Consider the following 24,428-nt stretch of genomic DNA (forward strand, 5'->3'; position numbering starts at 1 on the left):
TTTTCTGGGGGGGGGGCACAAGGGATGGATTGGCAAAAAAACAGCAATAACAGTTAGAAATTAAGTGAAGTATCATACGACTGACTAAAAAGCAGAAAATTTTAACGACCCACAGTGGTCTAAAACCTGGCCAAAAATATTTAGGCACATTTCCCACATCAAATAGGTACCAAATGACCAAAAAGTTATTCGGAAGGAAAAATTTTCATTTTCTTGTTACAGTAAAAACCACTTACACTGCGCGTCACTTGAATAGAAACAACATTTTTTCTTTAGAAAATAGCCATTGGCGCTTTGGTGCGGTAACTTAGTAGATTTTTGGTTTTGAATTTTCAATGAGGAACTTTTAACAAACAATGTTGTAAAAACGAAAAACCCAAAACAGAAACCGTATGGCTACTAGTTGCGTTTTTGCTCATTACTTCACAAAAAACAGTGTTTTTTTTGCGTCACTTGAATAGAAACAAGCTTTTAAATTAGATAAAAATTATGAAAAATCATGGACAACACTAATTTTAGTAAAGCAATATTAAACTTTGACATTATTTACACATTATAACCAATTAAAATTAGTGTTGTCCATGATTTTACATCATTTTTATGTAATTTAAGAGCTTGTTTCTATTCAAGTGACGCAAAAAAAACACTGTTTTTTGTGAAGTGATGCGAAAAAAGGCAACTAGTAGCCATTCGGTTTCTATTTTGGATTTTTCGTTTTTACAAAATTGTTTGTTAAAAGTTCCTCTTTGAAAATGCAAAACCAAAAATCTACTTAGTTACCTCACCAAAGCGCCAATCGCTTTTTTCAAAAGAAAAATTTTTGTTTCTATTCAAGTGACGCGCAGTGTAAGTGCTTACCCACTTACCCCTGGATTAGCCGGGAGAAAAAAAAATATAAAAAATCTGAAAATGCACTTACAATCCTGTGCTATATTAAAGTTAGTAATCTATTCTTTATTTTATTTTTTGACTTAAGTTGTTTCATCAAATAGTTTTTGAGTTTTAAAGATGAAATTTTGAAAAAAAAATGTTGATGTTTTTTAATTGATTTTGTATAAAATTTTGTAATATTATGGACATAATTATAATATTAGTTAATGATCTAGTAGTTTTTAGTCAAATACTAAAGACTTCAATCTAATAAATATTAAAGTTCCTAAGAATAACAAAAAAAACTGAATCATACTTTTTTGCTGGGAAACCCAGTTTTGTTTTTTTTTTATTTGCATTAACCTTTTGTAACCCAAGGTCGTAAATTTAAAAATTAATAAGTCAATCGAATGGCCTTTATCTTTAATAAAACACGTATTTTTTAAAAATTCAATAAAGTCATTATTTACTTAGTTATTTTGATATTTAGGGAGTAAAAAAAAGTTTAAATAATTTATTTTTATATAAAAATGCAAAAATTCAGGCAAAAAACTATCTAATATTAATTTTTAGGCACTTTCCTAAAATCCAAAAATAAAATAAAATAAACTAATGAAAACTTTTTTTTCTGAATTTCGTAGTTTTTACACAAATTAGCTTATTTTCAAAAAAAGCCCAACTTTCAACATTAACTGTCAATTAAAAACTATTGGTGCTATTTATTAGAAATTTGAAGTAGGTACTATTTCGATAAAGCAATACTTAAAGATTATATTAGAAGCTTCAAAAGAAAAAAAAATAGTTTGTAGAGCTTTTATGCAATCTTTTTCGGTTTGTTACAGAAATGTCACATGGGGCTACAAGGGGTTAAATTGTTTTATATCTCAAGAATATTGTGTTCAAATTGTAGGTCTCTTGCAGCCAAATTGACCAAGTTCTGAGTATTTTAATACTTCCCTTAGGAACGTTTTAGTCTTTTTGTCCAGAGTTCAAAACTTTAAATCGTTATCCCCACAACTAATGTTATCAACGCCGGTGCTCCTCAAAACTACTGCACCGATTCTTTTGAAATTTGAAACACTATTTTTTTTACATATTCTTAAAGGTATCCCTGGAGAAATTTTCTCAATAAAATAATATTTATAAAAATCTATAAGTAAGGTTCGCTTTTGAGGAGTTTTTTTTCCAGGGGTCTTTGTTTTCGGGGTGCAAACTTGGGCAAACTTCTAAAATGCAAGTTTGTTCTACATATCCAGCAGTTCTATAATATATAGTTTATGCAATGTTGTGGCGTGTTCCGCTATTTTGAAAACACTAATGTTAAAAAAAACAACGAGAAAAGTTCAAATTTTTTAACCCCTCCGTATGAAAAAATAGAGTTGCATATACAATTATTTTTTTTTTTAGAATATCATTCAATGTCATTCGATGTCCATATCAAAATTTTTCACCAAAATCACTTTGAAAATTCACCTTTTCTTAAATCGAAAAAAAATTCGTGTGTACCCAACAAATAGCCGTTTATTTATTTGTGAGGTGGAGCTTTTCATGGGAAAGGGATGCAACAAACAATAAAATTCGCATTTTCAGCCAGAAATAGACAAGAGTTTCACTCAAGTTCTTTCTGTTATTATTCATATATTTTAAAAACTCTTATAGTTTGATTTCCTTTAAGTATGAACTTTAAGTTCTGGGGGGGGCACGTGCCCCCGTGCCCCCCCCTGTATCCGCCTATGGATAGGGCCACAGTTCCGAATTTATAGTTACATTTTCGGAATGAAATAGAGTAGGTATCGACTTAATTTAGGTCCAATTTATTCAGACTCCATTAAATTTAAAGTCCCCATTTAAAATGGTAAATTTTAAAATTCGTACGCGATGTGACAGATTTACAATTTTTAACGAAGACTTTAAATTTAATAGATAGCAAATAAATGGGGCCTTAATATTTTTTCAACGGGCACTTGGGTATTGTCGTGTTCCTTAACTGACATTAGAATTATGTATATCATATATATATATCGAATTATTTCCCTGAATATATTTAGAATATTTCAAAACCAAGCTAAAAATACGTTACTACAAAAGTTTTCTGTATCGCAATTTAATGTTTTTCTTCGCAAACACAACTAGGATTTTGGGCAAGATTTTTATGTTTCTTTGTTCTGTTATTTTTGGTTTTGTTTTCAAATATTTTTCTTTATAACCTTGGTTAATAAAAAAAAAGTTTTTCAGTTTTTATAAAAAATAAATAAATAAAAATAATTTTTTTAGAATTTTTGTTTTTTGTTTAAAAAATAATAAAGATTACGAAAAACACAACTTCTGAACCCCAACCAAAAATTCTATACTTACAGCTTTGAAATATTTTTTCCAATAAAACGAGATTTCCTTAACTAAAAAACAATTTCAACATCTGCCTCATATAATTTTTTTTTTTCAATCTCCCGTAACGATTTTTAATTTTCTCATTAAATAAATAAAATTTTATAACGATAAAATAATGATATAAAATAATTGCAATTTTGCAAATTTTACTTTAAAATTATGAGCTAAAAAAGTTTATTACTGACTTAATAAGAAGGAACTTAAGAAACCCTTTTGAATAGAACCCCTTTTAAGAAGTACCCCTTTTCATCAGGCAGTTCTCGATTTCCGTGTTCTTTATGGTTCAATCTATTTACCTTCGAAATTCCAAGCGGTGTTTGTAAGACACTTTGAGATTTGAAAATAATCATTTTTATCTAAAAAAAACAAAACCGACTTTATATGGTTTTTCTAATTGTTCCTATGGCCAGAACTGAACGAAATTGATATGGGACCACATAGCAGCCAATAGCTTTCCAATACAAAAATAATTATCAAAATTGGTTCATTAAGTCCAAAAGTTATGAGGTAACAAACACAAAATCTTCTAAATAGTCCAGTGCATTTATGATGTTCATATATGGGCGACCCAGCAGTTTGTACCACCCCCAAATTTTTTTTTGCTAATTCGATAGAGCATTGGCTGAATATCATTAGCCTGATTTTTCGCACTCGCGAAATTCACCTTTCGGCCGCCATCTTGGATTTTAGTTTTTGTTGAATATCTCGATTTCTATTTATCCTAAATAAAAGTTGTGTATACAAGAAACGTAGGCAATCAAATTTCGCGTCTTTTATGTTAATAACACTTTTTTCGATATTCTGAATATTAAAAAAGTTACAAGCCAAAAAAGTAAAAAAAAACCGGAAAAAATGATAATTTTAAAAATTTGAGCACTTTTTATCAAAATTATGAAAAAACGTATTGAGAAAAGATTATTCACCTAAAAATTCTCTACAACTCTGCTATACAACTTTTTTTTGTATCGCTATATAATTATTAAAGTTATTAATAAATACTTTTTTGTTAAAAAATACCCCTTTTTTACGCAATGAAGAGGATTAAATATAAAAAATTGCAGGGCCTGAATTTTCTCTTGTAACATAAAGCTATAAAATACTCACTAATCATTTAATCCAGTCAAATAAGGGTTTAACCTCGGAATGAATGTTAGTAGAAATTTTTTTTGCTCAATATCTTCCTTTTGCCATTCTATAACATATCTCAAAAGTCTAGAAAAATCTCATGTCCGCTTGTCGCGATTTCAAGGCCAAATCGCGAAATGGAGATTTTCAAAATTAGCAAAAATAGGCTATGGTATTATATACATATATGATACATGATTTCAAGGTATTTTTTAATGCTGATTCCAAAAAATCTAAAATCAAGACAATCTGACGTCTCTGGAAAAAGTTATACCTGTTTTTCATCTGTCAACTCATATTATTATAACAGTTGCAAACTTACTGCCGAAAACCCCTAAAAGTTATGGTAGATGAACCAAATTTTGCATGAAGATTTTAGAATCAATCATTATTAAAAATCAAAACAATCCATTACAAAAAATATATATACCTACGAAATAATGGTATTTTTTGATGAAGGGGCAAATTTTAGGATATGCACTAAAGAAGATTCTTGTTCATCTTAGGAATAAGTGCTAATAGGCTAATTTTTTCATTTTAATCTTTGTTTGGATATTCTTTAAGTACCCTCAAAAATCTAAAAAAAATCTCATGTCCGCAAGTCCTAATTTTCTTGGTTTGAAGATAAGGTGCAGATTTTAAAAAATTGAAAAACTACACTTCAGATATTTGTGTCAGATCAACATGAATAAGGTGCATTACTTTTCAGGGATGGTCAGGTTGACTTGTTTGTGAGTTTTGTTGGAATAATTGTTAAAAAATACCTTTAAATCATGTCGCTTATGTTGGTATACATATAAAAATTTAAACTTTTCTTATTATTTTTTTAAAATCTGCAACTTATCTTCAAACCAAGAAAATTAGGACCTGCGGACATTAGATTTTTTTTTGATTTTTGAGGGTAATTAAAGAATATCCAAACAAAGATTAAAATGAAAAAATTAGCCTATTAGCACTTATTCCTAAGATGAACAAGAATCTTCTTTAGTGCATATCCTTAAATTTGCCCCTTCATCAAAAAATACCATTATTTCATAGGTATATATATTTTTTGTAATGGATTGTTTTGATTTTTAATAATGATGGATTCTAAAATCTTCATGCAAAATTTGGTTCGTCTACCATAACTTTTAGGGGTTTTCGGCAGTAAATTTGCAACTGTTATAATAATATGAGTTGACAGATGAAAAACAGGTATAACTTTTTCCAGAGACGTCAGATTGTCTTGATTTTAGATTTTTTGGAATCAGCATTAAAAAATACCTTGAAATCATGTATCATATATGTATATAATACCATAGCCTATTTTTGCTAATTTTGAAAATCTCCATTTCGCGATTTGACCTTGAAATCGCGACAAGCGGACATGAGATTTTTCTAGACTTTTGAGATATATTATAGAATGGCAAAAGGAAGATATTGAGCAAAAAAAATTTCTACTAACATTCATTCCGAGATTTACCCTTTTTTTCTCCTTATTTGACTGTATTAATTTAAAATTCAAGATTTGGTAAAAAAAAAAATTAAGAAAAAAGTAAAGATAAAAAAACACAAACAAAAAAGAGCAATTTTAACAAAAAAAAAATATTAATAACTTTTGTATTTATAGCGATAGAAAAAAAGTTGTATAGCAGAGTTGTAGAGATTTTTAAAGTGAATAATCTTATCTCGAAAGGTTTTTTCATAATTTTTTTTACTTTGTTGGCTTATAACTTTTTTAATATTCAGAATATCGAAAAAGTGTTATTAACATAAAAGACGCGAAATTTGATTGGCTACGTTTCTTGTATACACAACTTTTATGTATGATAAATAGAAATCGAGATATTCAACAAAAACTAAAATCCAAGATGGCGGCCGAAAGGTGAATTTCGTGAGTGCGAAAAATTAGGATAATGATATTCAGCCAATGCTCTATCGAAAGAACAAAAAAAATTTGGGGGTGGTACAAACTGCTGGGTCAAATTATAAATGCACTGGACTATAAAACCTTGATCCCGAATTTCATCAGGGTAGCAATTTTTTTTCACAAGGGTTTCGGTTATATTTTACCTGTTGAGGTAAATAACAAGCACCCTTGTTTTTAATAGCCATAACTTTTCTTAGAGCAATCATATCGATTTTATTTTTATGTCATTATCAAAAAATTTTGTTCACTATGTTTTTAACCTTCACCCCCTCCCTCTTGTCTGCGAAAAAAAACCCTTCCACCCAACTTTTTTTATAAACTTTTTTGTCTTTGGTTCTTATCCCAAAAGCAAACTTTTTGCCAAGTTTCATGAGTGTAACAATTTTTTGTTTTTAAATGCCTATTTTACCTGTAATAATAACTGATTTCTTTCTCTTAACTTAGGTATAACTATTTTTTGACACTTTTAATCTGAAATAACATTAAGTTTGCTATAAATTTCATAATAACCAATTTTTTTTTTCTCTCAATCTCCATAGAATTTTGCAAATTGCTTTGATTTATGCCAATCTAATGAAACACTAAATTCCGATGTAATATTAAAGAAAATAAATGAAAACCATGACCTTATGCTGCTGTGTCGTGACGATCGCAGTATAACCCTAAAAATTATTGTACCAGCTCAAGGATATAATCTCCATTCACATCATCGTCTATCTGGAAATTCAAAATTATTCACATCCAATAACAAAGAAACCATCACCAACAACAACAACAACAACTGGACAACCAACAATAATACTCAGGAAATTTACATAGTAAATATTTCCCCAACTCACGAGGCAAAAGATATTTCTGTTTATCTCGTAAGTTTTTTTGTGCGCAAATCCATTTTCAATTTAATGTATTTTTTAATTATAATGTCATTTAAATTTTTTTGGTTCCACAAAAACTCCAATCAATCAAAACCAAAACAAGTCAGATGAAAATGTAATTACAATTGGAAATTTAAGTCAGAATTCTACCTACAACATATCGGTAGCTGTGGTTTATTCGACAGAAGAATATTCAATTATTGCAAAGGCAAGGCAATTTACAACTTTGAGGCGAGGCTATAAACCGAGAGAGATTCAAGAGATTTCGTTGTTGGGATTCGCGGCAGACGAAACTGATGCAATGCTTGTAACTGCTATGATTTCATGGAAGCCATCATTCGGTGAGTTATTTTAACAGCTGACGGAAACTTTATTGAGAACCACTGTGAAGTTCGTTGGTATTGTCTCGCTCGATTGTCGGTCATTGAGCGTACATATATCAATCGAATCACTAATTTTTTGAATTTAAATCGATTTGAAAGAATTGATTGTTGTTGATACTCATGTCTTCTTTTTTTTACTTTTTTTTTTACTTTTTTCTGAATAGATATGACGTGCGGCTACGACCTTATCTGTTATTCACCAGAAAGTAAGGACATGGAAGTGACGCAAATTCGAGATGTAAGTCCGAAAGTGAATTTTTCAAATTTACATATTTTCTTGATTTTTGATTTGTGTTCTATTTTGTTCTGTGTTTTCCTTAACTGCAAACTTATCTGTTAGAAATGATATAAAAAATAGAAAAAAAAACATGTTTGGATTGAAATAACTCAGCAACAGTGTTGCCAGAGAATTTTAGAGGCAAGGAGCCGAATTTTAGAAGTCTTGGAGCCAAAAATCGCCAATTTCAAAAATTGTTCATAAAAACTCATAATATTGTATTTTGTACCATTTTTTGTTTGTTGTTTTTTTTCATCATTTTTTTTTTCAACTTCAAATCAACTTAGATATATGATAACATAATCAAAAAATTGACCCATTATAATTCTGAACGCCTCATATATGAATGAAAATGAAAGTAGGTACATTCACAATTGCGCTTTTGAGCAAGACGTCAGGTTCTACTTCGAAGAAGTTTAGTTCTACTTCGAAGACTTTTTAGGCGTGATCAGAATAATCAAGTTCTTTTATTATAATAGTTTTTAATTTTGAAGGAGCCAAAAATCGCCAAATTAAAAACTTATGGAGCCAAATTTTGATAAATCGGAAATCAGAATTTGAAGGAGCCGGAGAAAATTGAAGGAGCCGGTTTGGCTATAAATAGCCGGTCCTGGCAACACTGCTCAGCAACCAGACCTGAAATAAACTTTTGGGTTTCATTCATTAATAGACCTTAAAGAGGGGTTGGAGTCAAAATTCTGCTTTCAAAATTCTGCTTTTCAAAATTTTGCTTTCAAAATTTTGCTTTCAAAATTCTGCTTTTCAAAATTTTGCTTTCAAAATTCTGCTTTTCATAATTCAGTTTTTCAAAATTCTGCAAAAAATTAACAAACATTTCCGAAAATGGGATCGGGTCAAAATTCTGGCTTCAAAATTCTGCTTTTCAAAATTCTGCTTTTTTAACGAAAATTCTGTTTTTCAAAATTCTGCTTTTTTTCTATACTGCTTTTCGAAATTCTGCTTTTTAAAATTCTGCTTTTCAAAATTCTGCCAGCTTTATACTTGAACAAAAATATTCTGCCAATTCTGTTTTTTTTTTTATTGCATATGCGCTGGCTAAAGAAAAATACACCTCAAATGTAATTCAACATTGATACTCTCCTAAATTTTTTTGTTTAAGTGTCGCAAATATTTTTTAAAATGCATAGACTGACTTTCTTTCAAATAAAATCTATAACTTATTGGAACTGACGTTGTTTGACACAAGATATTCCTTTTCTTATTAAAATTTTTGAATAATTCATCTTTATTTGATAAATTTTAAAATTTTAAATTATTTTCGGAAATGTTTAGTATTAAAAACCTTTTCTTAATATTTTCAAATCTATTCATCTATAAAACAAAAATTAATATGCATTCAAAATGACAAATTATTTAAGTAAGTAATCAAATAAGCAGATCATTTTTCAAGAAGATGATTTTACTGAATTTTGCAAAAAATTAAAAAAGGGTTTGAAAAAGCGCGCGCTTTTTAACATTTTCCGAACCCTTTTTTAATTTTTTACAGAATTTTGAAAAACAGAATTTTGTAAAACAGAATTTTGAAAAGCAGAATTTTGAAAGCAGAATTTTGACAAAAGAATTTTGACCCCGGCAGAATTTTGACCCCAACCCTCCGAAAATAATTCAAAATTTTTTAATTTATCAAATAAAGATGAATATTCAAACAATTGAATAAGAAAAGGAATATTTTGTATCAAACAACATCGGTTCCAATAAGTTATAGATTTTATTTGAAAGAAAGTCAGTCTATGCATTTTGAAAAATATTTGCGACATTTAAACAAAAAATTTAGGAAAGTACCAATGTTGAATTACATTAATGAGGTGTATTTTTCTTTAGTCAGCATATGCGCTAAATTGGCAGAATTTTTTTGTTCAAGTATAATGCTAGCAGAATTTTGTAAAGTAGAATTTTAAAATGCAGAATTTTAAAGCCAGAATTTTGATCTGATCCCCTTAAAGAGACCTTTCTTTTGATGCCTTTTGACAAATTTGGTTCGGAAATTTCCTGGAATTTTTATTTGTACACAAAATGATATATTCAAATAACTTTTGCGTTCCAAGTAACACCTTTCTGTAAAGCTAGGATTATTATTTAGCTCATTAAAAAAATAAAAAAGAATTCAGTTAATTGGGCAATGCAAATATAGTAAACAGCATTAACGTCCTTTGAAAATATAATACATATATTTTCCATCATTATTTCTCATTTGTTGTTAGTTTATAGCTTTTTGTATTCTTTCAGTGAGTTTTAAATTCCCTAAAGAAATAATATCAGTTATAAAAATTCTTGAAAAAAATCTTTTTATATATTTTTAGTTAGTATTTTGCTTGTACACATTTCGTTTTCATTTCTAAGAAATTAACGAAACTCTTTTGATTTATTATTCCTTTTTCTTATATCTTTGAAGTAGATAAAAGAAGAAAAAACATTAAACTTTCGATTAGAGCAGCTTTAGCTTTATGCAGAGGTACGAAGATACGTATGTACATTGTTATAAAAGGATGCGTTTTTAAAAGAAATTTAATCTGTTTCTTTGCTTTTTACAATGTGGATTAATTATCCTTTGTGTATAAAAAAAAGTTTATTTATGTTTAGATTTTATTGGCAAAATTATTTAAATAATTTTTAATTTTTGCTATACAATCTGAAGATGGGAATTGTTATTTCCGAAAACGTTAATTGTTAAAAATAAAAGTTGTATGAGTATAAGAAGTTTATCTTTCTGTCTTTAGTTTTTTTTTGCATACAAAATTCTACTGTTATTTTTAATATTAAGATATTGAAAAATATTATATGTATTAGACTGATTCAAAAAAAAAAATAATTTTTTTTTTGCTCATACCTAGTTATATCGAAAATATTATTGGAAATGACGAAAAAAAATACTATAAAAGTTACAGCCCTTAATTTTAATATTAAGTAAGCAAATTTCTATTTCCCATATGATTTACATGGGTAAAATTGTGTTTTTGAGTTTGAAATTTTATAACTTTTTAATGGTTCATCAAAAAGGCTGTACTAAATCATTTCCTTGTAAAAAATTAAACGCTCTGCATAAAATTTTGAAAAAACAGACGCGAAAAATTAATAAAAATAATTTTTAGTTGGAAAAATTAATAATTCTAATTTAATAGAAAAAAAAATTTATTGAAAAATTCTAATTTAATATAAGAGGTTCAGAGTTGGGTAATCGGAATCGTTAATTACATTACATGTAATTACAGGGTAATTGCATTGTAATCGAATTACTTTCCCATTACAATGGAAATGTAATTCGAAATGCAATTACAATTAAATTACCGTGTAATTTTATTGTAATTACATTATGAAATTACAAAAGTAATTGCATTGTAATTAAATATTTTGGAATTTGAAAGTAATTATATTGTAATTGAAACTCTGAAATGAACTTCTAAATTAAATTAAACATTTTATTTTATTCAAACGAAACAAAATCATTCAATAAATTAATTAATATTAGCTGTGTTTTATTATTCCCGTGATCTAGATCAGATCATTTGTTAGCTTTACAATAACAAAGCAAGATCCTGCATTTTTTTTGTAAGGGAAATGAAAACAATATGATTTGATCTGGATCACGAGAATAATAAAACATATGTAGCTATCATCATATTACACGAAAAGTTACAATTAAATTACTGGTAATTTATTATTGCTTTAAGCAAAACAAACTTTTCAAAGTTTGTGTCCGATAACACACATTTATTATGCCGCAAATGAAAAAAGCCTTTCAATGGGAGCGACGATTGATGTATTGTTGTTGTTACTTCAGGAACAATGGCTTTGCAACTTGCTACATGCCACTTGCTACATGAAACTTGCCACATGTAACTTGCAACATGCAACTTGCCACATGCAACTTGCCACATGCAACTTGCCACATGCAACTTGCCACATGCAACTTGCCACATGCAACTTGCAACATGCAACTTGCCACATATCTCGGAATTTTGAAAAAAATGAAAAAAATTTGTTTGAAGCCCAAAGGTAGCGGGGACTCTAACCTACATTTGGGTACAACTCCCATCCCTGTAGGTCCACGCGTTCTCAAACCCGGAAAACTTAAAAAAAAAGCCCGATTCTGAAAAAATAGGCATGATAGACACATGGAAGATGATTGTTTAAAAATCTGACAATGTGCAAAGCGTAGGCCCATGACACAAGCTATCATTTGGCATCACTCTCAAAAATTGATCTCAAGCGGTTTAGCTTCAAGGAGCGTTCAAAGGTTCGGGGATTTTTATCTTTTTAATAACAATAAAATTACAAAGTAATTTAATTGTAATTGCATTTCGAATTACATTTCCTTTGTAATGGGAAAGTAATTCGGTTACAATGCAATTACTAGTGGAGTTATTGCATTGTAATTAATTAGTAATTAATTACAAATGTAATGATTATTCCCCAACTCTAAAGGGGTTTGACAGTTAAATAAAAGGAAAATCATATGCGATGCGGCAGTACTTAATATTGAAATTAAGGGCTGTATCTTTTACAGTATATTTTTTTGTTTTTTTTTTCGTCATTTCCAATAATATTTTCGATATAACAATGAACAAAAAAAAAATAATTTTTTTTTGAATCAGTCTTATATGTATGTATTAATGAATCTACTTTTTTTTATTTTACATTCTTCTTCTGAAACTTGAACTATGTAATCATAATTAACCAATTTAGCAGTTAGCTGTCCGAAATACTAAAGGAGGAACGTGCAATCAAGACGTGCATTTTTATTTTTACTGCAAAAAATGGCAGTTACACTCACAGAATTCAAAAATTAATTAATGACTTTCATTGACCAATTTTGTAAATTGTCTTTATTTACTTACTTCACAAAGAATTTCCAGGAAATTGTTATGCTGCTGAATTTCTGGCAACAGTCAACACAAATTTTAATTGTTTTATTCTCTTTGATTCTCATGGTTTCACAAAAGTTTGATTTTTTTTTCGCCACATCAATTAAAATATCCAAATTATGAAAAATCAATATTCGTTTGTTTTTACCTATTGGGGAATTTTTTATTTTAAAGTTGTTACAATTATGTACGGAAATAGAATTTCTTTGAAAAAAAAAAACATCAATATTTACGAAACAAAACTAAATAAAAATGCTGGATTAATTGGAAATGATTTAAGTTTAAAAATTAAACGAAAAATCATTGATGCAATTTATTAAGTCACTAATGGGACACTCTCGTTTGCCTATGTTGGAAAATTACAAGTCTAAAGGCTTAGTAGGTTTTTCTTCAATAATAAAAAAAAAAAAAATACTTCAATATAGTCTATAGTGTTAAAAAACTTTTCTGATGGGTTCATTTTTGTTGGAATAAATACAATTCTCTTGTGTTTGGTAGAAACATGATAACTGGGTTCAAAAAATCTAGTTAAAAGATTACCTTAGTATAGAAATGCTTTTTACCTACCTATATTTTCATTATTGTTGACCATGAAATCTGAACGCATGTTCAGAATAGATTGAAATTATTTAGTTCAATAGTTTTAAAAGCTATTTATTTTAGTAAATGTTTGGGAGCCTTATGATCTATTTGAACTTTGCAAATGAAATAATTACCAATGCAAATAATTACTTACTTAATTTGGATTTCGTATATAATTATATTATTTGATTTAACTTCAAAATCAACTACTGGTTTATACTACTAAATTTTAAATTCCGAAATGATTATCCTGCAATTAGTTTTTCGGACCCCAATTTTGATCCAAGAAAAATAATAAAATTTTTTTTAACTGCTATAGATCGATTGTTAGAAATATACTTAGGCCCAATTTATTCACACTTCATTAAATTTAAAGTCTCCATTAAAAACGGGAAATTTTCAAATTTGTATGTAATTTGACATAATAGAGAGTGAATAAATTCAACCTTAATGTCTTTAAAAATATCGATACTCAAACCAAAAATTTCGAAATGCGGAAATATTTGAGACTAAAATGGATTTCCAAGAAAGCACATTGCGAACTACCAACAACCATTTCAAGACCTGAGATTTGTTTTTTTTTGTGAAGATCTCTTTAAGCTCTAACGCTCCTTGTGTAGATATCCCTAGCGCCAAGCCTTTTGGGCCTCTTTTAAGGTCTGTTTTCCATTTAAAAAGACTTTATGGACACTCACTGACATAATATACCAGTGACAAAGACGTTTTTCAAAGGTGGAACAAATATTTTTACCAGAAAATGAATCATGAGAAAATTTTAGAATTTGTACAATAGATAGAGATAAAATCGATTAAATCGCAGCAAATGGTTGGGATTGGGGTGGAAAAGGGAAAAACATTAAATTTTCGACTTAAGGGCTTTTTTTCTTTGGAAAGCTTTGACTATTCCTTCGTTCATTACCTGCATGCTTTTATCCTGGATCAGAGATATCTTGCTCATCGCCAGACACCTTTTTTTGGAGGTCGTCCAGGAGATCTACTACAAAAATAACGGAACGCAATATTTTTTTAAATACACTGCGAATTCTTTTAATACATTAAATTTGCTATATGTACATGCATTCTTTAAGTTTATATAATTAAATTACTCTTCACAAAAAATCCACAAAACTGGATAAAAACCCTTTAAATTTTAGAGAAAAATAAACTAAATTTCAAACGAAAAAGCTGATAAAAATTTTAGAGAATTTTTTTACTTTAAACATTTGTAACTTGAACTGACATTTACTGATCCCAAAAATGTTTTTTTTTTGTTCAATCGGTTTTTGAAAAGTTTTTTATAGCAGCTACTAATACACCATATTGAATTAAAAGTTTTAACCAACATAAATCTGTATTGAAATTTTCAAAACTCGAAAATTTTTTCACTAACTCTGTTCATTGGAAATTAGGTGATTTTTCAAAAAAAAAAAAAATCGTAAAATTAATATCTAGCTTTAACCAAAATTCAAGTTTAAAATAAAGCCTTAAACATAGGGTGAGTTCATAAATGCAGGACTGCAGCAGTGCTGCAAAAAAGAATTGAAAATATTGTTATAATTACAAGTGAATTTTGACTAATTTAGTACTCGTTCTTAGAAACAAAGACAAATAGTTCTAATAAGTTGCATACATTTTTTACTTGCTCTATAGGGCAAGTATTGGTTTCGTGTCGAAAAAAAAATTGAGGTTTTAATCAAAACCAACATTACGATGATGGATAATTCCAAAAAAGTGCATCTCGCAATTCCGTCCGTGCGTCTGTACGTCTTTGCGTCTGTGCGGTTGTGCGTCCATCTGTACACATTAGAGTGACCGCAACTCCCATAGAAAAAATTTTTTGTCGAATTTTTTTCGGGGGAACCCCATAAAATGTTCCGCCTTTGCAGATTTTTAGATAGCCAAAATTTCAGCTCGATTGGATAACTCTAAATGGTGCCGACACTCGCTCAAAGTATCAAAAATCTCTGTTTTTTCACTGTTTTTCGAAGAAAATTAGCTCTAGCTCCCAAACAAATCGGGTTATTTTCACTTTTTATATATTAAATTAAAGGTAGTGTTGTTACACATAATTCAGATGCTAAATTTGTTTAGTTTTACTAAAAAAGAAAAATATTGTCATCAATTTAAATTTTCAGTACTTACCGCAAAAAGAGCTGAAGTGCAAACTCGATTTAAAATTAAACTTTTTTTTGGATCGATGTAAGGCATCTGATAGAAATGCTTCTCGCATAATTATAGCTACAATAGAAGCACTAGGGCAAAATCCAATTGACTTTGTAGTTTCAAAATCAAACTTACATTCAACTAGAAAAAACTTTTGCTTGGTTTAATGCCCCAAGAGCTTATCTGGCTCCTAAACAAGATCTTGATCTTTTGCGTAATTGCATTGAATACCGCAAGATAGACAAAGATATTTCAGAGAAGGCTCTTGCTAAATTCTCAAACCATTTATGGTATTTGAGTTCAGAGCAGGCAGGTCTGGCGTTCTTTGACCTAACTTTACCAGATGGCGAAAAATTAGAAACGGCCAACATAATTTTGAAAACCAGTGAAACGGAAACCAACAGAATAGTAAATCCAAAGCTACAGACACATGAAGATGAACAATTTGTCACAGCGGGGTTAAAAAATATTGTGAACAAAGAAACATTGAACTTTTTCAGCCACAAGTTTTCTCAAAGAACCTCCAAATCTTTGGCCCGAAAACCCGCATTTTAAAGAAGGCTTTAAAAAAGTGCAATCACTTAAAGTCGTAAATGACATGACAGAAAGAGGAGTCAAATTAATAACGGATTTTAATAACCTTTTAACTAAAGATGAGGAACAAAAACAATCTGTACTTCAAGTAGTCAGTGAGTGCCGATAATTGTATCCTGATGCTTCCAAAACTACTTTGTAAATCTCTTGATTAAATTTTTTTAGTATTTACTTCATTAATTATGTATAAGAAATGTAACACGATGTTATTTTTTTTGTTTTTTAGGCCGTGTGTGAATTGCGTAAAATAGTTCACATAGTGTAAAATATTTGACACTGTTGAGGTGAATAAAAAATTTTCAGCTGTTAAAAATTTATTGGGCTCTGGGACCTGGTTAAATTTGAGTTAAATTTTTTTTGCAGATGGTTTTGTTTTGTTTTTTTTTTTATTAAAAAGGAGTTTCATAGCAGAAAAGAGGCAGAGAAAAATATTAAACAATAAGCCATACAGCTGAATTTTTTTTGTTCACCTCAATAGTGTCAAAAATTTTACACAGTGTTAACTATTTAACGCAATTCACACACAGCCTTAGAATTCTGTTAAATGTTTCGTTTTTTTAAATAAAACAGTTTAAAAAAAAAGTTTCATTTTAAATCGAGTTTGCACTTCAGTTCTTTTTGAGGTAAGTACTGAAAATTTAAATTGTACTGAAAATTAAAATTTTTCTTTTTTGGTAAAACTAAACAAATTTAGCATCTGAATTATGTGTAGCAACACTACCTTTAATTAAATATATAAAAAGTGAAAATAACCCGATCTGTTTGGGAGCTAGAGCTAATTTTCTTCGAAAAACAGTGAAAAAAACAGAGATTTTTGATACTTTGAGCGAGTGTCGGCACCATTTAGAGTTATCCAATCGAGCTGAAATTTTGGCTATCTAAAAATCTGCAAAGGCGAAACATTTTATGGGGTTCCCACGACCAAATTTCGAAAATCGATTTCTTGCGGTCACTCTAGTACACATTTCCACAGCCTAAACGGGTGAATGGATTTTCTTCAAATTTGGTACAGATGATTTTTATGGAATTCTGAAAGTTGTTTTTTTTTTTTGTTTTTTTTATATCTCGTTTAGAACGTATACCTCCCATACAAAAAAAAATACGATATTACGAATTTCTCGAAAACGGCTCTAACGATTTTGATTAAACTTTGTATACATAATATTTAAAGCAATGGCAATAAAACTGCATTTTTATTTTTTCTCAAAAAAGTCAAATAACAAAAAAAATTTTTTTCATTTAACATAATTTTGTCCTAAATGTCGGCTCTTCCACAATATCAATTTTTTTTTTAAATTTAGATCCAGCTTTTAAAATCTTCAAGTAGACTAACATAAAAGTGCTTTGAGCTGCAAGAGCAAGTACGTGCGACCCCAGTCGTGCATTTTATTAACAGATAGTTTTTGACTGAATAAATGGTAGTTCTATTTCGCAGAACTGCATTTATGAACTCACCCATACTAACTTATTTTTTTTTACAAAATTTTGTAAAAATCAAACTATTTTTATTTATGGATAAAAAAAAAACAAAAAATTAGTTTTTAACATTTTCGGAATAATTTTTTAGGTAAATTAAAAAAAAACGATCAAAGTAAAAGTTGTGGCGAAAACAGTTTTATAAGTTTTTCTAGTCCTTAAAATTTTATTCACTTCATTAGCTCTACTTTATGAAGCTTAGGAAAGATCCTGATCCTGATGATTCCTGAGTACAATTTACCTGTTTTAAAAAGCACAACCTCACTAGGTTGAATTATATCTTGAGGACTTGTAAATTTATCAGATTTTTAACTTTTTTTTTTCGTTTAATATGTCTTCTGCTTTTTTCGTCACTATTCACGAATTTTATACAATACATTTTTGAACAAAAAATTGATAAAATAAATTTTACAACACTCCAAAGCAATGATTGTGTTGCAATTGAAAATTCAATTAAATTTTCACATTCGCAAAATACCCATCATTGTTGAAAATTCATTGATTCATCTTCGACAGGTTTTAAATGAAATATCAACCGTCATTGTCATCACTGAAAATCGATTAATTCTTCTTTCAAACAAATGCCTATGTGCTTTTGCTCCTATGATATGGAGAAGGATTATGAATTATATAACCGATTTATTAGAATTTCGCATTTCTAATTCGGATATTTAGGTACTCTCGTAATAATACATTGCTTCTTCACTGACCATCACCATTCACCACTTCACAAAATCCATAGAACTATAAAATAGGTTTTCGAAACTAAAATTCTCTTATGTATAGGTGCTGGATACTGGATTGACGTTGATGTATTGCTGCGCGGTTGTTCCTCTTTGTTTTGTATATCCAATATAATTGTGTAACTGACTCCTTTGGTCCTTGCCAACGCATTCAAAACACTTCTGATTTTGCCTCTTCATATTGAAATTGATGGATAACTTCGTTAAACAAGCGCGTACACTTCCAATATATATGTTTCTATTTCATCATCTCTGTTCTTGACATACCAGACATTTTGGCACCATATTTGTAAATTCTGAGAAGTAATTTCCTGTAAATCTTCGTTAGGTTTTGTAGGTTTTCATGCTCCATTACTTTTAGCCTTCTAGAGGCTGTATATAGAGGCTTGTGTAACTTACAGTTTTTTCCAGGAAATTTTCCAACCAAAAAAACCCTTCAGGGTGGAACATATACAAATAGGTTTTCTGCCAGCTCAACATTGATATTAGGCTGATGTTGAAATGAGGTGGTTTTAGAAATAGTTCGTTCGCTTTATCAAGCATTTAAGACTTTGATTGATAGCGACTTAAAAAAATGATTTTTGCGGTTTTATTTTCAAAAATTAAAATATGTAATAGAAATTATGTAATTTTTTTTCGTTTTTTTTTTTTAATTTTATTTTAGCGCGAAGGATTATTTACGTATAATTTGGATAATTTAACATTTGCCACAGTTTATAAAATTGGTATACGTGCAACAAATACAAATGATATTTCTAAAGAGAGTACTTTGATGTGGGAGGAAATAACGACGCCATCATGCACTGAATGGCATAATATGAATTTTAATATTTGTGGTAAGTTAAAATTTAATTATTTAAAATACATAATAATATCTTTATTATATCATATATCATTAAACATAAAAATATAATATCAATAATATCGATATGATTAGAATTATGTACATAATTTATATTTATTTTACCTAATGGAGCTAGGTATAGATTTCATTCAATTTTCTAAGCACACCCTAATAATAAGGTTTACCTAAATATTTATCAAAAATGTTATGAAAATGGTTTCGGTTGCGTGTTTTTATATAACTTACTAAAGAATATTATAATTAATTAGGTAATTCTAACCAATAAAATAATATGTTTAGTAAATTAGATGGAATATTGCATAATAAGTTTGCTTCAAAGGTTTTTGTATTCTGTGAAGAATAATTGGCAAAATTCTATGGATTTTAGTCAAAATGAACACCACAAATTAGAACTATATCACTTATATGTTATATGGTCAATTTAAAAGGGAGTAGTTTTTACTAAAAGAACAAGAATAAATCCCATTTAGGCTTGCCAGATTGGTCTATTTATTGGAAATTGGGCTCATCATTTTCTAAAATTTGCCGACAGCTTTTTAGTTCAATCATATTTGCGCTGAGAGCAATAGAATGGGTCAAGTCTACTTCTCTACAAGTTGGATGTTTTAAGGTCATACAAATTATTTGTTTTGATTTATCTTTAATAGAATAAGCTCTGATTTTTCAATCGTCAGTTAGACAATCAGAAGAATAAATATCAATATAAAAAAAAATTTGTACAGTGGTGTATTGGGAAGGGGGGCTCAGGGGGCTCAAGCTCAAAACGCAGTATTTGATCGTCTTAAGTACCTATAGTTATTTTTTTTTTTTTAATAATATTCTCTTGGAAATAGAAATGTTTGATACCTCAAAATAAGTGTTGTATTTATGCAAATTCCTGTTTGCGTTTCTGATTTTGATCAAAAAAGCAACATAATTACGAAAAAACATATAGTAGGTATATTTCGGATTAAAGATCAAAAAGGATTTCATTTAAAATAAGTTTTTGAAACTTTCACGTTCTGCATTTCACTTTTTGCGTATTCACGAAAGTGAAATTAGGTGTTCTGCATTTTTTCACTCATTTAGATTTTCTGATCGAATTCAATTCACTATGTTTCTGTTCGTGAACTTTGGGCCTTTTTCAATGAATCTGCAATTAAAAAAGCAGCAGTAATTTTACTTTAGAAACAAAATAAAAATGGAAGATCCTTCAGTTTTGACAGTTCGAAGCAATTTCGAAGTTTTCGAAATCGATTGAAATGAAGAAAATATTGATATTTTGTTTCTCGTGAAATTGAAAAGTATATTGAATTCACTTTCGGTCGAATTGCGGAACATGGGCGTATATATCGAAAATAGTGATAAGTATAGCTCAAAAACTATAGACGTAATAGGAGTAACGAATAAATCTGTATACAGTTTTGGATTCAGCACATGACAAAGTTCGAACGAAATAAAGTGTTTTTTTAAGGATGCTGTTTGTGTAAAATGTTTGCTACACAATGTATTGTATTGTATTTTTTTATTGTAGCAGAATATTTTTACATTTATCTTTTCTTAAACTATATTGCACAATTTACAGAGTTTTGGTATAAATCTACCTTACTACTGAAAATAATTTTTATTTTTATAGCAAAACAAGAAGAACAAAATAAATAAATGACTTGAAGGAAAAGCTACTTAAAAACCTTCATAACAAAATGGAAATTAAGTACCTATCAGATAGGAAAAGGGAAGGTGGCGAAGCGTAATTTTCAAACCAAGCTTTAAGTTTTACATTTATATGAATTTTATATGTTGTTTTAAGATATAAACACAATGAAATACAACATTTGAAAAATGGATTTAAATATGTATAATAAACAAACAAAAAGAATAGAATAGAAATTTTTTTTTTTTTTTTTAATAAATTAACAATTAACATGAAGGAACTAAAAAAACGACAATTAACAAAGCAAATAAATAAATAAATAAATAAACAAATAAATAAATAAATAAATAAATAAATAAATAAATTAATAAATAAATAAATAAATAAATAAATAAATAAATAAATAAATAAATAAATAAATAAATAAATAAATAAATAAATAAATAAATAAATAAATAAATAAATAAATAAATAAATAACTAAATAAATAAATAAATAAATAAATATACAAATAAATAATAAATAAATAAATATATCACAGTTTTTTGTTTTTTTTTTTTTTTCTTAAGAAATATTATATAACTATAAAGCAAGGTTTGAAATCAGTCTATTTTCAGATAATTCGCAAGATATAATATACCGTTCAAAAATATTTGTAAGTCTTGTAGACACTAGTTCTATGTTAGAGATTTTGTGAAGTTCGGATGTTGAGAAAGACCATGGAAGATTTAGAATCATTTTCAGAACCTTATTTTGGGCAATTTGAAGTTTGCGAATATGACTAGATGCACATTTCCCCCATACTGGTGAGCCGTAAAACATGATTGCTTGAAAGATTACTTTAAAAATCAGTAGCTTATTTTCGTTTGAGAGTTTTGATTTGCGATTTAAGTGTAAAGAGTACTGACGCATATGCGAACCTTTTTAATAATTTCTTGAACGTGAAATCCAAAAGTTAATGTTTTATCCAGATAAACTCCAAGATATTTTGCACTTGAACGCCACTCAGTTCTAATACCATTAACTACAAGATTATTGCTAGGCAAGAAACAGGATTTTCTTTTCCGAGTGAAAAAGATAGTCTGAGTTTTTGAAGCATTCATTTTAATCTTCCAGTCGAAAAAATAATCTTGTATTATATATAATGCAGATTGCAGATTGGTTTCAATATTGAAACCAATTGAATCTGATGAATATATACAGGTATCATCTGCAAATATAGCTTTTTCACAATTTGTTAAGCATGGGAAATCATAAGTAAAAATGGTATACAAAATTGGGCCCAATACCGATCCTTGGGGGACACCTGCCAAAACAACATAAGTATCAGAAAACCAATTATATTAATCGAGACTTTGAACTTTCTTTCAAGCAAAAATGATTGAATGATTTTAATTAAATATATTGGAAAAAATACTCTTAATAGTTTATGCAGTATAGCATTATGCCAGACCGTATCAAAAGCCTTCTCGACATCAAGTAACACCATCCCTGTACTTTTTCCAGCTCTAAAATTTGTTTTAATATGGTTTGAAATTCGATGAACTTGATGTACTGCACTATGGCCAGTCCTAAAACCAAATTGTTCGAGAGGTAAAATGTTGTTTCTTGTACAATGGAACAATACTCTTTTCTTTATTATTTGTTCAAAGCATTTGCTAAGAGAGCTCAATAAACTTATTGGTCTGTAGCTACTTGGAACATTTGCACTTTTACCAGGCTTGGCAATAGGTATTACCTTAGCTTCTTTCCATGAATTTGGAAAATAGTTCAATTTCAAGCAACAATTAAAAAGAAGTTGCAAAAACTGTATACCACTTTTTGGCAATTTTTTTAGGTATATATTTTTTACCCCATCAAATCCCACGGATTTTCTTGTTCTAAGACCTAAAAGTACATCTTTGACTTCAGTGAAAGAAACATTTTGGATTTCATCTAGAGGGCTTGAATTTAGGAAGTTAATAAAGTCAAGCACTACTGATTCAATGAAAGTATTACAAGCAATAGAACTCGTTGCCAAATGATTTTCATAGAAGGTTTCTGCAAAAGCGGTTGCTTTCTGAGCGTTAGAGATTAACAAATTGTTCCCTTCTTTAAGAGCTGGAATGTAAGTATTTTTCTTTTTAATTATTTTGGCTAAGTTCCAAAATGGTTTGCTACCTTTATCTAAACTATTTAGTTTTCGATTCCAAGATTGATTTCTATGGGTTAAGATTGAGTCTTTGATTAACACATTTAGCATTTCTACTTCAGATTTATAGAACGGATTTCGAGTTCTTATTGCGACACAAGAACTTTGAAAAAACACTAGGTTCTCTAAATGTGAAAATAGGAGACAGTAGTACGAATCCGTCGAGAGCAGTAAAATGCTATTATATCACTTTCAGTACCGCAGCACAGCGCTTCACTCTTGATCAAAGATGAATAAAAAGAGAGAACATTTTTTTGCACCATTTATCCACTAAAAAATTTTTGAAAAAATTTCCAGCCTCTTCCAAATTTTTTTCTGGATACGCCACTGAATTTGTGTTCCTAGGAATAAGCTCTATATCTGAGGTTTATCTGACTATTGAAAAATTTGCCCTAAAACAAATTAATTTACGAGTTTAATGGTATTTAAATATTTTTGACGTGTTATCGTCTTTTAAATCGATGAACCATGACTGCATCCACCAAAAAGTGATGCCATTTTCATATTCATATTGCAATTCAAAAATATTAGAGATATATAAATCTTATATAGCTTATTTGAAGGGTTATAACCTAAAGGTAAATACTAATAAAGGATTTTTAAAAATTCAATAATTTAAAAGGGTAAATAGGGTAAAACGACATTGCAAAGAAGTCCCTATTTTCAAAACGCGACGTGCGTCGTCGTAGAAAGCTGATTTTTTTATATCAACAGATAAATTTATTTTTAGGTATTGAAAATATTCAAGTTATAAAGGGTAAGGAAAAAAACATAAGGTAGACCTTCGTCGAAGTGGTTATTATGTGTAGAGGAAATTTTTTACAGAAATTTGAGTTATACCAATGCAGAAACCTCAGCCTTCGTCGAACACGTGCCGGGTGACGATCGCAGGTTAGTGCTATGACTGCTCCATAATGCCCTTATGAGGTTTCAATGTAAAACTAATTACAAAGGTAACTTACATAAAGTCTCTGCATTTTTATTTTGTATTTGAAAATAACCTTAATTTAACGTTAATTTTATGAAACTTATATATAATTATATATCAGAAATGACGAATAAACGTAAAAAAAAGCAAAGGGCTCCGATGTAAATGGGGTTCGCCATATTACCCGTACATAGGACAATATGGTTTTTTTTACTATTTTTAGAGCCAATTTTTCAATCTTCTAATAAACAGTCAGTTAACTGTTCGACGAATAAAGTTATTAGACTCATAAGCAATCAGATAAAAACATTGAATTTTTCAATCAAGAATAATTTATTCTACAGAATAACAAAAAAAAAATTGTCAAATTCAAAAATATTTAAAATTAAACGTCATTTTTATACATGATTGTTTTTGTTTTCTTGTGTTCCACTGTATTTTTTTCAAAATTCTTTCAAAACAGCTTTGACAACTGACACAATATTTTTGTTGAGATTATTCCTTAGAATAATTTTTATTCGTCTCTGAAAGAAGCAGATAGTT

At 28.8% G+C, this 24,428-nt stretch overlaps 1 protein-coding gene across 2 annotated transcripts in view; it reads left to right on the forward strand.

Moving 5' to 3' along the window:
* The window catches only part of LOC129906768 (tyrosine-protein kinase receptor torso), an 82,084-nt gene that overhangs the window by 3,220 nt on the left and 54,436 nt on the right, over positions 1 to 24,428 (forward strand). Inside the window, exons 2-5 of one of the 2 annotated variants that reach the window (XM_055982677.1) lie at positions 6,832 to 7,158; positions 7,271 to 7,508; positions 7,715 to 7,788; positions 18,933 to 19,104. In XM_055982677.1, coding sequence (XP_055838652.1) covers positions 6,832 to 7,158; positions 7,271 to 7,508; positions 7,715 to 7,788; positions 18,933 to 19,104 — 811 coding nt within the window. Of the gene's footprint in view, positions 1 to 6,831; positions 7,159 to 7,270; positions 7,509 to 7,714; positions 7,789 to 18,932; positions 19,105 to 24,428 lie in introns of those variants that run through there. The other variant, XM_055982678.1, reaches the window with a different exon arrangement.

This window comes from Episyrphus balteatus, chromosome 1, assembly GCF_945859705.1.
Source record: "Episyrphus balteatus chromosome 1, idEpiBalt1.1, whole genome shotgun sequence".
Classification (NCBI taxonomy): Eukaryota; Metazoa; Arthropoda; class Insecta; order Diptera; family Syrphidae; genus Episyrphus; species Episyrphus balteatus.